General features: G+C 42.1%; 1 protein-coding gene across 1 annotated transcript in view; it reads right to left on the reverse strand.

The window, feature by feature from the left end:
* Positions 1-8,962, reverse strand: part of WDR27 (WD repeat domain 27) — a 159,794-nt gene extending 150,832 nt beyond the window's left edge. Inside the window, exons 1-4 of the mRNA XM_060242619.1 lie at positions 8,735-8,962; positions 7,317-7,458; positions 4,552-4,676; positions 682-795 (exon numbers count right to left, since the gene is read on the reverse strand). Coding sequence (XP_060098602.1) covers positions 682-795; positions 4,552-4,676; positions 7,317-7,458; positions 8,735-8,956 — 603 coding nt within the window. The 5' untranslated portion in view covers positions 8,957-8,962. The remainder of the gene's footprint in view (positions 1-681; positions 796-4,551; positions 4,677-7,316; positions 7,459-8,734) is intronic.
* Positions 8,963-12,907: the final 3,945 nt, after the last annotated feature.

Here is a 12,907-nt window from a genome sequence, read left to right on the forward strand (position 1 = left end):
CAATTTTTAAATGTAATTGTGGGGGGTGACTTTGTGACCAACACTGAAGTTCTCAAGTGGGCGGAGGTTACCAGCATCGAGGCACTGCTGTTGAAGACGCAGCTGCGCTGGGCAGGGCATATATCTAGGATGGAAAACCACCGCCTTCCCAAGATTGCCCTGTATGGCGAACTCTCCACCGGCCATCGAAATAGAGGGGCACCAAAGAAGAGGTACAAGGACTCCTTGAAGAAATCCCTTGGCACCTGTCGCATCAACCATCACCAGTGGTCTGACCTAGCCTCAGATCGCAAAGCATGGAGGCACACCATCCACCAGGCTGTCTCTTCTTTTGAGAACGCACGCATAGCTGGTCTTGAGGACAAAAGGAGATTGAGGAAGAATCGCACTGCTACAGCACCAACCCTAAATCAGACTTTTCCCTGCAGCCACTGTGGCCAGACCTGCCTGTCCCGCATTGGTCTTGTCAGCCACCAGCGAGCCTGCAACAGACGTGGACTATTGCACCCTTCTTAAATCTTCGTTCGCGAAGCCAAGCCGAGAGAGAAAATGTAATTGTCCATAAGAATATTCTTTCATAGCTTTTAGTTTACAATGATTTCATGTTCAATAACTGAATGCTTTTACTTTTAGCACCCATATCCTGGTCCAATTATGTCAAAAACAAACACAAGCTCTTGCCTTAAAACTTCTATCTTCAGAAACTGATATAAGTATATTTTTCTCCCATGTACAAAACTCAGCAGCAGTCACCGGAGCCAGGTGCCCTTCCAATTCAGCAAGTATAGTATCATCCTAAAATTAATCCAGGAAAAAAAATATCAAATTTCAAATTAAAAATGGTAGCTTGTTACTGTTCTAGCAATTAATGTGCCCCCATGCCCAGATTGCCAGAAGTTTTGGGCTGGGTTGTCACCAGTATGCAGATGACACCCAGCTCTATCTGTTGATGGACGGCCACTCAGACTCTGCCCCAGACCATCTAACCAGGGCATTGGAAGCAGTGGCTGGTTGGTTGCAATTGAGCCGGCTGAAGCTTAATCCTACCAAGACAGAGGTCCTGTATATGAGTTGGGGGGGGGCTAGGATCGGGCATTCAGCTCCCTACCCTGGATGGTGCATCTCTTGTGCCAGCTCAGAAGATGAGGAGTCTGGGTGTGATACTGGAAGCCACCCTCTCTATGGAGGTCCAGGTCACAGCAGTTGCACGATCTGCCTTTTACCATCTGCAGCAGGCCAAACAACTAGCGCCCTATCCAGCTCCCTGAGACTTAGCCACAGTGATCCATGCAACAGTCATTTCCAGGTTGGACTACTGTAACTCAGTCTACGCAGGCTTGCCCTTGAGGCTGACCCAGAAACTCCAGCTGGTGCAGAATGCAGCAGCACGTTTGCTAACTGAATCGCCTGTACAGGCGAGCAGTTGGCTGATGCTGCGCAGTCTGCACTGGCTGCCAATTGAGTACTGGATCCGCTTCAAGGTATTAGTACTGACGTTTAAAGCCTTGTGCAGCCTGGGACTGGTATACCTGAGGGACCGTCTCTTCCCATAAGAGCCCCGGCGGCCATTACAATCAACCACTAAACATCTTCTGACCATCCCTGACCCAAGGGATGTTCATTTTGCCTCAACCAGGGCCCCGACCTGGTGGAATCAGCTCCCCATGGAGGTTCTGACCCTCTCAGATCTATTGCCATTCCAGAGGGCCTGTAAGACAGAGCTGTTCCGCCAGGCCTTTGGCTGAGGCAGGCAGGCTATACCATCTAACTGGTCTCCCAACACTGACACCACCGACTACCAATACTGACTTCCATCTGGACTGAGGAGAAAATCAGGCTGATATAGCTGGCATCTTTGGACACCAGGTTGTGTATTTAAGTGTCCACACTATCCAAGCTGTTACTGGCTTAACTGTTTTAGTTTTTAATGTTTTTAATTGTTTAACCGTTTTACTGTTTTATTGTAATAGTATAATTATTGGTTTTACTGTTTGATATGTTGGAATCTGCCCTGAGCCCAATTTGGGAAAGGGCGGAATACAAATACAAATAAATAAATAGTCACCAAGTATTTATTGCACACTACAGGTGTGCCTACTTGTCAACCCATAGCTTGCTTAGCTAACACTATTTTACAATAGTTTGAATACTGAAAGAGCAGTTCTGACCTCCTCCCAAAAGAACAGCAGTAATACTGGATGACACAGTGGAGACCAAAGTGGTTAATATCATTCTCCTGTCCTCCATTTTATCCTCACAGCATTAAACTTGTGCGACGTATTAAGATGAAAAAATGTGACTGGCCAAAGTCACCCAGCAAGCTTGGGGGCAGATTCTGGATTTGAACCTTGGTCTCTTAAAGCCTAGTCAGACACTCTAACAAATATACCACACAGGCTCGGATAAGTTAAGGAAGCTGTTAAACTCCCTTTGTTTTGTAACAGAGTGGATATTTTCAAGAATTTCTTGTCTGTACTGTGCACCTTCCTTGCTTCTCATGATAAACTTTTGCTTCCACTGCAAGTATCAGAGGGTATTTGCCAGAATGTTCAGATCCCTTCATTTTTGACACTGCAGATCTCATTATCATCTGCAAGTTGGTGCCAATTTTGAGACTCCTGTCTTTACTAGAATCATAGAGTTGGAAGGAACCTCTAGGGTCATCTAGTCCAACCCCCTGCAGAATGCAAGAAACTCACTTCCTGCTAAATTCACAGAATCTTCATTGCTGTCAAATGGCAATGATTCTTATTTTCTCACTTATTGATTCTTGTTTTCACTTATTGATTCATGATTCTTTTTTTTTCACTTATTGTCTGACGAGTTAATGCCTGCCACAAAGAACCTTAGCTTCCACTGTAAGTAGCCGGGGGCGGGGGGAGGGGGAGAGTTGAGATAATTTGGGCCAAGATATTCCAATTCCCCTCATGTTTGGCATCAACCTCTCACAATAATCCAGCAGCAAGTGGCCAATTTTCAAGTGCATAGCTTTATTTATGCCTCACACAAACAGACAACCTTAGGTTTCATTGCCAAGAGCATTGGCGGAAGGAGGGGGAAGGGTGGTTCTAGATGTAGAATGTTCCAATTCATGTTTTGCACTGCACCTCCAACAATCATCTTGAAGGAGGTGGCCAATTTTGAGTTACCTAGTGTTATTTTGTGATGAGTTATGCTTACGACAGATGGATGCAATGCTTTACTATTATAGATTCCAATAGATAATCTTTCAGTAGACCGCTTGTATATGCTTGTCTGGTTCAGACATCCCATTCTCAGTCTTCCATAATATGGTGGATCAATATGCCACCAGTTTGCAGCTCCCTCTGCCTCCTCCCCTTTCACTCTTCAATTTCCAATCCTCCTTTGTTGAAGCTCACCAAAATTTGTTGTGGCATCTGAATCAGGAAAGTCCTTTGAGAGCTGCCACTGCTTGGCTTTGGTAGCTGCTGATGTGAGCCTCACATCTTATCTTTTTAATGCTTTGTCATGATTTTTATTTTCTCACAGACTTCTAATGTTGGACAATAAGCAGAGCCTGGGAAATGTCCTGTTTCTACAGAGCAGGCAGGGCCTGTATTGGGGATCTGCCTCCACCAGCAGTGGAAAGACTATACAAGATCTTCAGCTCAGCGCTAACTTCAGAGCAGTGTGGGAGTACTAGTCCTTGTAAGAATACTCTCCTCTACCACTTACACCAGGGATGTCAAACTAATTTGTTATGAGGGCCGGATCTTCACCTTGTTGGGCCGGGCCACGTGTGTCATAAAATGTAATGCCAAGTAGGGGAGATATAAACTTTATAAAGAACACAGACAAACACACACACTCAGCCTAATAAACCTCACTGGCTTGCTGAGCCTCAGCCAACAGAAGAAAGACAGACTTGACTCAGTAGTTCTGCTGTGCAATTGAGAGAGCCTGGCAAAGCTAGCTTTCCTTCCCCCACTTCCTCCCCTGGTCTGCAGCTCCTGTGCAATTGAGCAAGCCTGGCAAAGCAAGTTGTGATGTAGACGGAAGCAAGAGAGGGAGAAGGAAGCAGACAACAGTGAGTTGCTTGTGGGCCTGATAGCAGTCCTCCGGGCGCCTGATTCAGTCCCTGGGCTGCATGTTTGACATAGTGACCTAAACATTTTTTAGCTTCTAGTTTGAAAGCAAGTTTGGACATAACCAATTATTTGGATGTCATAAAACACTCTAGATTGTACAGGGCAGGGAAGTAATCAGACTGTATGACAGGAGAAAAGAACACTTGGCACCATACCAGCATCTGGAGGATCAGGAATATGGCACTCAACCCTCTTTCATTGCTGGGTTCCTATGAAATTCTGATGTCCTGAAATGACTGGAAGCTAAATAAAGCATTATTTGGTTCTTATGATATTTCCATCTATATCAAGGGAACTTTCCCATTACTCTATTTCTAAGGGATTCCACTGCAGTGTCTTCATTTAATACACTTTTCACAGACTTCAGGCATTTAATTACCTACAGCTAGATAAACACGAATATGTACCTTAATTTTGAAAGAGAACAGAAATGTATTCTCACCTTTGTATTTAGCATGTATATCCGATTGCCAGCACATACTGCCACAGTCTGATCATCTGGACTAAATCGAACATAAAGAACTATTCCCAAAACTGTTCCTATAACAATGCCTTGTGGCATTAACCCTGCAGCAATTAAAAAAAAACTCCATTAAGAAGACTTTTTCTGTAAAACTAAGACCAAAATTATATATACATTGCGAAATTCAGAAAATTTTGAATTGAGACATTTGTGGAAAAAAATTGTATTCAATTTTAAATAATTTAAATATTTAAATAATATTAGCAAAAGATGGCAAATAAATCACGTACAAGCACTGGGATTTGCCCATGCTTCATATCTCACATTTAACCCATCCAACATGATCTATTTGCAGCAAAACAGCCCTGGCAACAGACTATACTTGCATATGTGGGGTGGAAAATTTTCTGTTCCATGTCACTAATTGGAAGGTATTTGTAAATTATCCTGCCTGTGTAACTATCAAACAATTCAAAAACCTGATGGAAACACATTTAACAAGTCCTATTTTTCATGTCAAAATCCTGATATTGGAGTATTTAAAGCTGACTTTCGTATATGCAACCCAACAACAAGCGAGTAGCCAGAAAATTTTAGGTGGGGGGTCCACGGAATAAAATTTTGGAAGGAGGCCCCCTCGCTCTGGTGGCCCCCACTCTCTCTGCCTCCGCTGCTCTGGCGCCCCCCCCCTCCCACCTGGTGAAGTGCCGGCTCCTGGGGCTGTTTCAAGGCCCCCCTCACCAATCAGCTGGTCGACGGGAAAAGCTGCAGGGAGGCCGGCACTCCTCTGCCAGCCTTCCAGTGCTCTCCAGACCTTTAGTACTGGGGCAGTGGTGAAAGGAAGGACCAGCAAACCCTGGAAAAGTGTCCGCTGCCTCCACTGCTTCCTCCCCACTTCCCTCTCCGAATCGCGTGGGAGGGAAGTGGGGAGGAAGCAGCGGACACTTTTCCAAGGCTTGCTGGTCCTTCCTTTCACTGTTGCCCCAGCACTAAAGGTCCGGAAAGCACTGGAAGGTTGGCAGAGGAGCACTGGCCTCCCCGCAGCTTTTCCCGCCGATCAGCTGATTGGTGGGGAAAACTTAAAATCCAACCCCGGGAGCCAGCACTTCACCAGGTGGGAGGGAGAAAGGGAGCAGGAGGTGCCACGGAGGCGGGCAGGGAGATCGGGAGCCACCAGAGAAGCGGCGGCGGAGAGAGTGGGAGCCACGAAGAGCAGGACTGCCAGGAGGGACCATAAAGGTCAAAGGGGGGGTTCGATGGAGAGGCTGGGCCCCCCTCCCGAGGCTACAGGCCTGCCCAACAACCAGGAGACTCAAGACAATTGGGGTGAGAGCCCATCCTCCCCTCCCTTAGCAGGACATTCACTCACTGGCTCCTGCTCCTCCCTTGCCTGCCTTCATCACCACCCATCTCTAGCTCACATGGCAGTTGTGGGCTCAGTGGTGGCTCCTACTTCTCCATCTGCCTGCCTTGCCAACAGTTTCATAGCTCACACAGAGATGGGGGTCAGCAGTGGTGTCTCCTGTTCCTTCCCTGCCCGCCCACATTATTGCCAGCTCCACAGCTCACATGATGGTGAGGGTTGGGAGTGGTGGTTCTGCTCCTCCTCTTCTGCCCTCCTCCTTGTGGATGAGGCCAGGGAAATGGAGTTAAGTTGTCAGTGCTTGTGCCAACCATGGTCATCTGTTATGTACAGATTTAACATTCTGGATTTTATTTTACTGTCAGAAACCAAGACTTGAAGGCACGTCACACTGTTTTGGTTAACTAGCAACAGACACAGAGGGGCTTTCCCCTGCACAGTACAGGTACTTTCTTCTTTTTGGGGGGGGGGGTTAACTGCAGATTTTTCTGCACATCTGGGGCTTTTTCAGGTTTGTAGAAAAATCTGTCACAGCTGTTCATGGTTCCTATCTCCAGATTTAAGTTTCAACAGAAAAGGCCATACTGAGAATTGGATAAAGAGATATACAAATGATGTAAATTTGGCTGGCTTCCCACCAGAACTAGAAAGTCACTCATAGCTCTGAAGGGAAATAGCCAGGCATTTTCTTTCTCTTTCTCTTAGCTGGTATTTTTAAAATGTTTAATCCCATTATTAACTGTATGTATGTTTTATAATTGGTTGTAGCAATTTTACCTTTGTTCTCTCAGCACAATTTATATGAGTTACTGTAACCGGCATTGGTTTTATCTGTATTGTTTTTGCTGGCTTTTGCTGTGAATAAACTTGCTTGCTACAGATGATGTAATAAACATTCAGTATTTGTTTGACTTTTCAACTCAAGTCTTTTTCTTCTATTGCACAAAGCATTTTAACTTCACCTCCATATTTAACATATCCCTTTTACAAAGTGTGTTTTCTGATTACTGTTACTAGCTGTATGTTCTAATGAAATCATGTTAAAATGCCCCAAAGTTCTGCAAGCAGTTAACATCATTTATTTTAACCTTCTACAACAGAAGACAAAACAAACAGAAATCCAAAGTTTAAAAAATAATTAGACTTCCAGTCTAAATATCCCAAAATTCACAGAAACAAATCCCCATCTAACATTCAATAGAGAGTTAACTTTCAGTATCTAATCAGATATATATTTATATGGAAATAAAACACAGCTGTTTTTGCGCTATGTTGCTAACATAGTGCTCCCTTTCAATCACTATGTCAAGTTTTCTGAGGACCTGGAAGTGCTGAGAGGGTTTTGTCCAAGTACAATAATAAATACACTAAAAGTGTTCACCTTGTAGCACCTTCTTCATGCATTCATCCAGGTTCCACACTATTACATAGTCACACGAAGCAGAACAAAGAAGGAGTGGATTGACTTTGTTCCCAAATGCCACTGCAGTGATTGAATGGTGATGTCCTATTAAGTGTAATGGCTGACAAAATATGTTATTAATAACATGTAACATACACACTGTAACATACACATAGTAAATGCATGTAACATACACAAAAGCGAAGCTCAGTTTCTTCTCAATTGTTAATTTTATTTACCAACTGTCTTGGAATGATTTTAGCTATTGTAGCTATTAACATCTTAGACAAGTTATAAACATATCTAAACTAAACTAAACTAAACCCTGGGTAGTGAATATCTGTCTATAGACATTTACAGTGCTTAAAATACCTAGAAATTCCAGTTACACTTTGGCAGGCCTCCCAAAGAAATTCCACATGTTGGCTAATTCCCATGTCTTTCTTTTTGCACCTCACTATTTGCATGTCACACACAGAAAGCATTACCAATAAAAAGGCATGCTTGATGGACAGCAGGTATAACAATGAGAAACATGGGGAAAGGCACTGGCTACTATTTTTTCTTAATTAAGGCTTCAATTCTACACACATTTTCTTGGGAGTAACTCCCATTGAGTACAAACCAACCTTTCTTTCTATATAATGTATATGTACATTTATTCCCAAATGTATTGCATAGAATTTAATACAATAGGATCTACTTGAGGAAATGTGTATAGGACTAGACAGCATGTGACTCTGGCATTAAGCCAGTTTACTACTTTACTTGTAACAATAAACAATTGTTTTCTCTTCAACAAAACAAAACACACACAAAAAAAACCCCCTGGACTTTAGATTATCTTTGCATTGCCAATATCACTATATTTGTTTTTCTGAATACAAACTTCCAACTGTTTCCATTCATTTCAAGAGAACATGCACAGGAAAAGTAGAGAATGAGCTGCATTCCTTAGCTCAGTGGTTCTCAAACTTTCTCTGAAGTGGAACCCACCTTTAAACTTGAAGTAAATTTCAACTCATTTGTGGGCAGCTACATACTACTTTCCTTCTCTCCAACATATACTGCAGGAACTTGAATGAAGTACCACTGAATAGGTTTATTTTATTTTCTTGTTTGATATTGATAAATATAGAGCATTACTGAACAATTTACTGTCTTTCATAGTCTTCATACATATGCAAAGACGAACCCAAAAGTACCACCGATCCTCCCAAAGCCTCCTCTCACAGCTCATCATGTTCCTCCTCCTCTCTCTTGATTCACAACCCATATGTAAGACAGTTGAAACCCGCTTTGAGGTCCCAGCCCACAGTTTGGGAACCACTGCCTAAGACCACTAATTTTAACATTTTTATACATATAGTGAAAAGAAAAGAAAGAAGCTTTTACACCTGGTGGTCAGTGTCATCAGTAGTATTCCAAATACAAAGCTCATTGCCATTCAGAGGAAAAGCAAAGTAATGCAGGTCACAAGCAAGCTGAACATGAGATTCTGGCACTTTGGACTGAAACACTTGCTTTTCAAGAACTATATTGCTACTACATCCTTTTTCAGTAAAATAGAGATCCACAGGGCTTTCCATAGTGCAGCTGAAACAGACCCAAGTTAGCATATAATTAGAAAAATATCATTCATTAACATTAATTTTAGAGCAATTTTTACTTTAATCTAAATTACTCAATAATATTATCAAACACTAGTTTATTTTGTGCCAAGTGTCCTGTGTTTCTATTTAAGTCATGAAGCATGCATACCCATATACCATACTCATATATTTTCTTTCACCTTAAAACCTTGAGATATGAATATTTTTAAAATCTAAATTGTTAGTATCTTCTTATCAACTTTTGAGTACATCAAATACCTATTGCAATATTATTCTCCATACTGAGATGATAAAAGTAACATGTTTCACTTTCCTTCATTCACTAACAGACCTTAATAATATTTTAATGAACACCTCAATTATTTTATAAATGGGAGCATTAAATAGTTTATATTATTTTGGTTATGACCTCATTCAAAATTACTGCTATAGGTTGAGAGAAAACAATCCTTCTCAACTAAGCTATACATTCAATTCTATGACACACAATCACAAAGAATTTCATAGGTGAATCTTTCCCCACTGTCTCTGGGTTAGGGAGAAGCCCCCATTCTCCCCAAAAGTAAATGTTTGGGGTTAGCGAAACCTTATGGACAAAATGCCATGAAGCACTGAAGCTGCAGTAAGGGTGGAAAACAAGACAGAATCCCCCTCCTCCTCTGCTTAATCTTCCATACAACATGGCCACAAAGTTCCCTAACCACAGGTATTGCCTTCTGGGGATCCCTCAGGGAGTGCTGAGGGAAAAGGAAAGCAGAGAAAGACTGAATTTCCTAAGCAGCTAGTGCTTGCATTTCTAAGGTGGCATCACAGAATATTGTGGTTTGTGACTGCAATTTTACCGTTCAGTCCCAAGTTACAGGAACTAAAAAGGCAAGACTCTCTTTCAAAACAAAGAGATTCATTACCCCTGTTCCTGCCATTAAAAGCTAACAGGTTTAGATTTTCTTAGTATGAAAGCCATTAAAGAGTTTATATTTTTTCTGTAACATAAACATAAGAAAATATTTGATAGTAGCCTTCAAATATCTGAAAAACTGCAACAAAAAATGAAGAATAGCAATTATTTCTGTCACCGAGGATAGGCAGAAAGAATGGCCTCAAGTTTCATCAGCATATATTAAGGCTGAATCTTACAGGAAACAAAAGAACAGAGGTAGAATGGTTACCTCAGAAAGATGATTCTTCCAAATGTATTTCTGTAGTTCTCTTATAGTTCTACTAATTTAATCATTTTATGCTTAATGAAGAAGTCCCAGGCATAAAAATTATTCTTAACTAAAATGGGAACATCTGAAGCTTATAAAAAGTGCATATAGATAGCTATGATTCCAGAGACTCCCAGAGACATGTCAAAATGGCATTTCCACAACAAAAAGCCAAAAACTTGGTGAAAGGCACTCTGATTACTAGACAAGTTTACATCTAATAACTGAGTGTAAAGACACTTTACATCTAATAACTGAGTGGAAGTGACGTCACTTATAACACCAGAGAGAGAGAATATGTATGAGTGCATAAGGTCTTCTGTAACAACCATAAACTACTGGGACGTTTGGTTAATATAGCTAAGATTGCCCAGTCATAGAAGCATGATACTGAGTGCAGTATAACCGCCCAAAAAGTATATTGAAAAAAAGGTAAATTTATAGAGGACAAAGCAAGAGACAGAGAGGAGGGGTCAGAGGGCAGCTCCCAGTTTAAGACTGTTATGTACTGGACTTTATGTTTGGTGGGAAGCTTTCGCGTGCACTCTGGCAGCAGCAGGAGCATTAGAGACTTCGATACATCTTGTGATCTGGATGCTAAGCAGTAACTAATTAGCAGTCTTGGTGCAAAACCTGACTGCTGTGATTTGGTATAGATCTGGGGAGTGGTTCTTTTGCATGCATATAAGTGGGCTCGCAGGCCCACCATTTTGTTTTTGTATGTAGTTTCCAATAAAGCATGTTCCTGTTTGAACTCCAATGCATCCCATTCAAGGAGATAACACATATACACACTCAGAGTGATGTAGTGCCCCCCAATGTCTAGGCATGCTGAGTCGCTCAATCTAGCATGTCTCATGAAGGGCTGATTTTCTGTTGTAATCCCTCCCTAGTCCCAACTAAGGGCAGACTGCTATCAAATCAAAGGATGTTGTCAACGTTGACTTGATAGCAAAGAAAAAAACCCGGTTGAATAACATGGACTCATTTCTTATGTATATATCCTTAGACTGCTCCCAAGGTGGAGTTCCAGTCATGCTCTTCCTTCCTTTTGGAGAACAGTACTTACAGCAGCAGAAAAATGACTGGGGCAGTAGTTTATCTAAGAGAATTGTTGTGTGGCAGGTGGACAAACAACACAGAAAAAAATCAAAAGAAAATGCAACCATTGCTTTAAACTAGGCAAAAGGCAGCACATATTCATTATTTACAAGATCTTGTTTTGACTAGAGACCCCAAAGCAGCTCACAACCTTTGTAAAATGAAGCAAACTTCATTAGAGACAACTAAAATACTCTTCAATCTAAAACTTCCTGAAGTGAGACAGGGCAGTACCTGGCTAAATTCCCACCATTGCCTATTCTTATATATGCAAAAGAATTATGTGGTAGAATGAGCTGTACCACTTCAGACTGCAGGTGGTGGGTAACACCTTCGAATACTCCGCTATACGTACAAAAAAAAAACAACCTCACTGCAAATAGGAAAGCAGCACAACAAATAAATATAGGATTTTTTCTCTATCCTGTAGTAGCTTTCATTTTGCATTGAGTGTTTGTTTTTAATGCAACGGAATCCGCACGCGATCGGAATCGGTGCCGTATACTTCATATAAACCGGCTTGTGAGAATCACGCGGACAGTGCGAGAAATGAGAGAAAAAAGTGCTAATTAGCTTAGTTATCAAGCAACACTCACTGGACATAAGACCTTAATTCAGAGTGTAGCTGAAGAACCGCTCCAACCTTTTCCCGGGTAGTGGGCAGGTAGGGGGCGGGGTTTGTCACTTCGGTTCAGCGACTGAGGACTTCAATGAGAGTGGAGGAAGTGAAGGCCTTCAAGTCTCTGCATATGGGGTATGCGAGCGCTTTTATCTATTCTTACCATTCCTGCCCCCGTGAGAGACGAAAGAGATAGTTCCCACACGTCCCCGGGTGGCCGAAAGCGACGCGAGATAGGTTTCCTAGGCAGCAAAGACGCCTACGGGAAGGCTAGGGGGCCAATTCCAGCCAGCCCGTTGCCAAACTGCCTCTCTTTATGGCCTTGAACACACAATCCTCAGATTAGGCAGCCACATGAGCTAAACAGGCTCCAGTGGGGTTGATGAGGAGCAGGATGTGAAAATTAGAACAATAGCGCCACCTAGTGGATGAAGCACGTCAAAACGGGAAAGGAAAGGTCCCCTGTGCAAGCGCCAGTCGTTTCCGACTCTGTGATGTTGCTTTGCTTTTCACAACGTTTTCATGGCAGACTTTTTACGGGGTGGTTTGCCATTGCCTTCCCCAGTCATCTACACTTTCCCCCCAGCAAACTAGGTACTCATTTTTCCGACATCGGAAGGATGGAAGGCTGAACGTCAAAACAACCCCCAATATAAAGCTCTTACAATATAACCGTAACAAAAATTTAGAATGTAGATGCCACAAAATAATCTGGATTTCTATAAAGCGATTTTAGTGTTCAGAAAATCAGCCTATGATTTAGTAGAGTCCCCTCTTTTGTGTTTTCTAGCAGAGCCACTGAGTTATTAGAATAACATAAAATTCGATAGGTAGACCTTTTGGCGTTTTTAGGTTAGCTAACGTCCTCTTTTTACAGGATACGTTCTCTTTTTTGGTATCTGGCCTCTGGGCTGTTTTTTTTTTTTACCTGATAAAAATGGCCTCTTGGGGTTTGAAGATTAGGGATATTCCTAGTTAGTAACTAGTCTTACAACTTAAATACTAAGAGTATTGAAATGAGATTTGTCA

This window comes from Heteronotia binoei, chromosome 1, assembly GCF_032191835.1.
Source record: "Heteronotia binoei isolate CCM8104 ecotype False Entrance Well chromosome 1, APGP_CSIRO_Hbin_v1, whole genome shotgun sequence".
In the NCBI taxonomy this organism is placed as follows: Eukaryota; Metazoa; Chordata; class Lepidosauria; order Squamata; family Gekkonidae; genus Heteronotia; species Heteronotia binoei.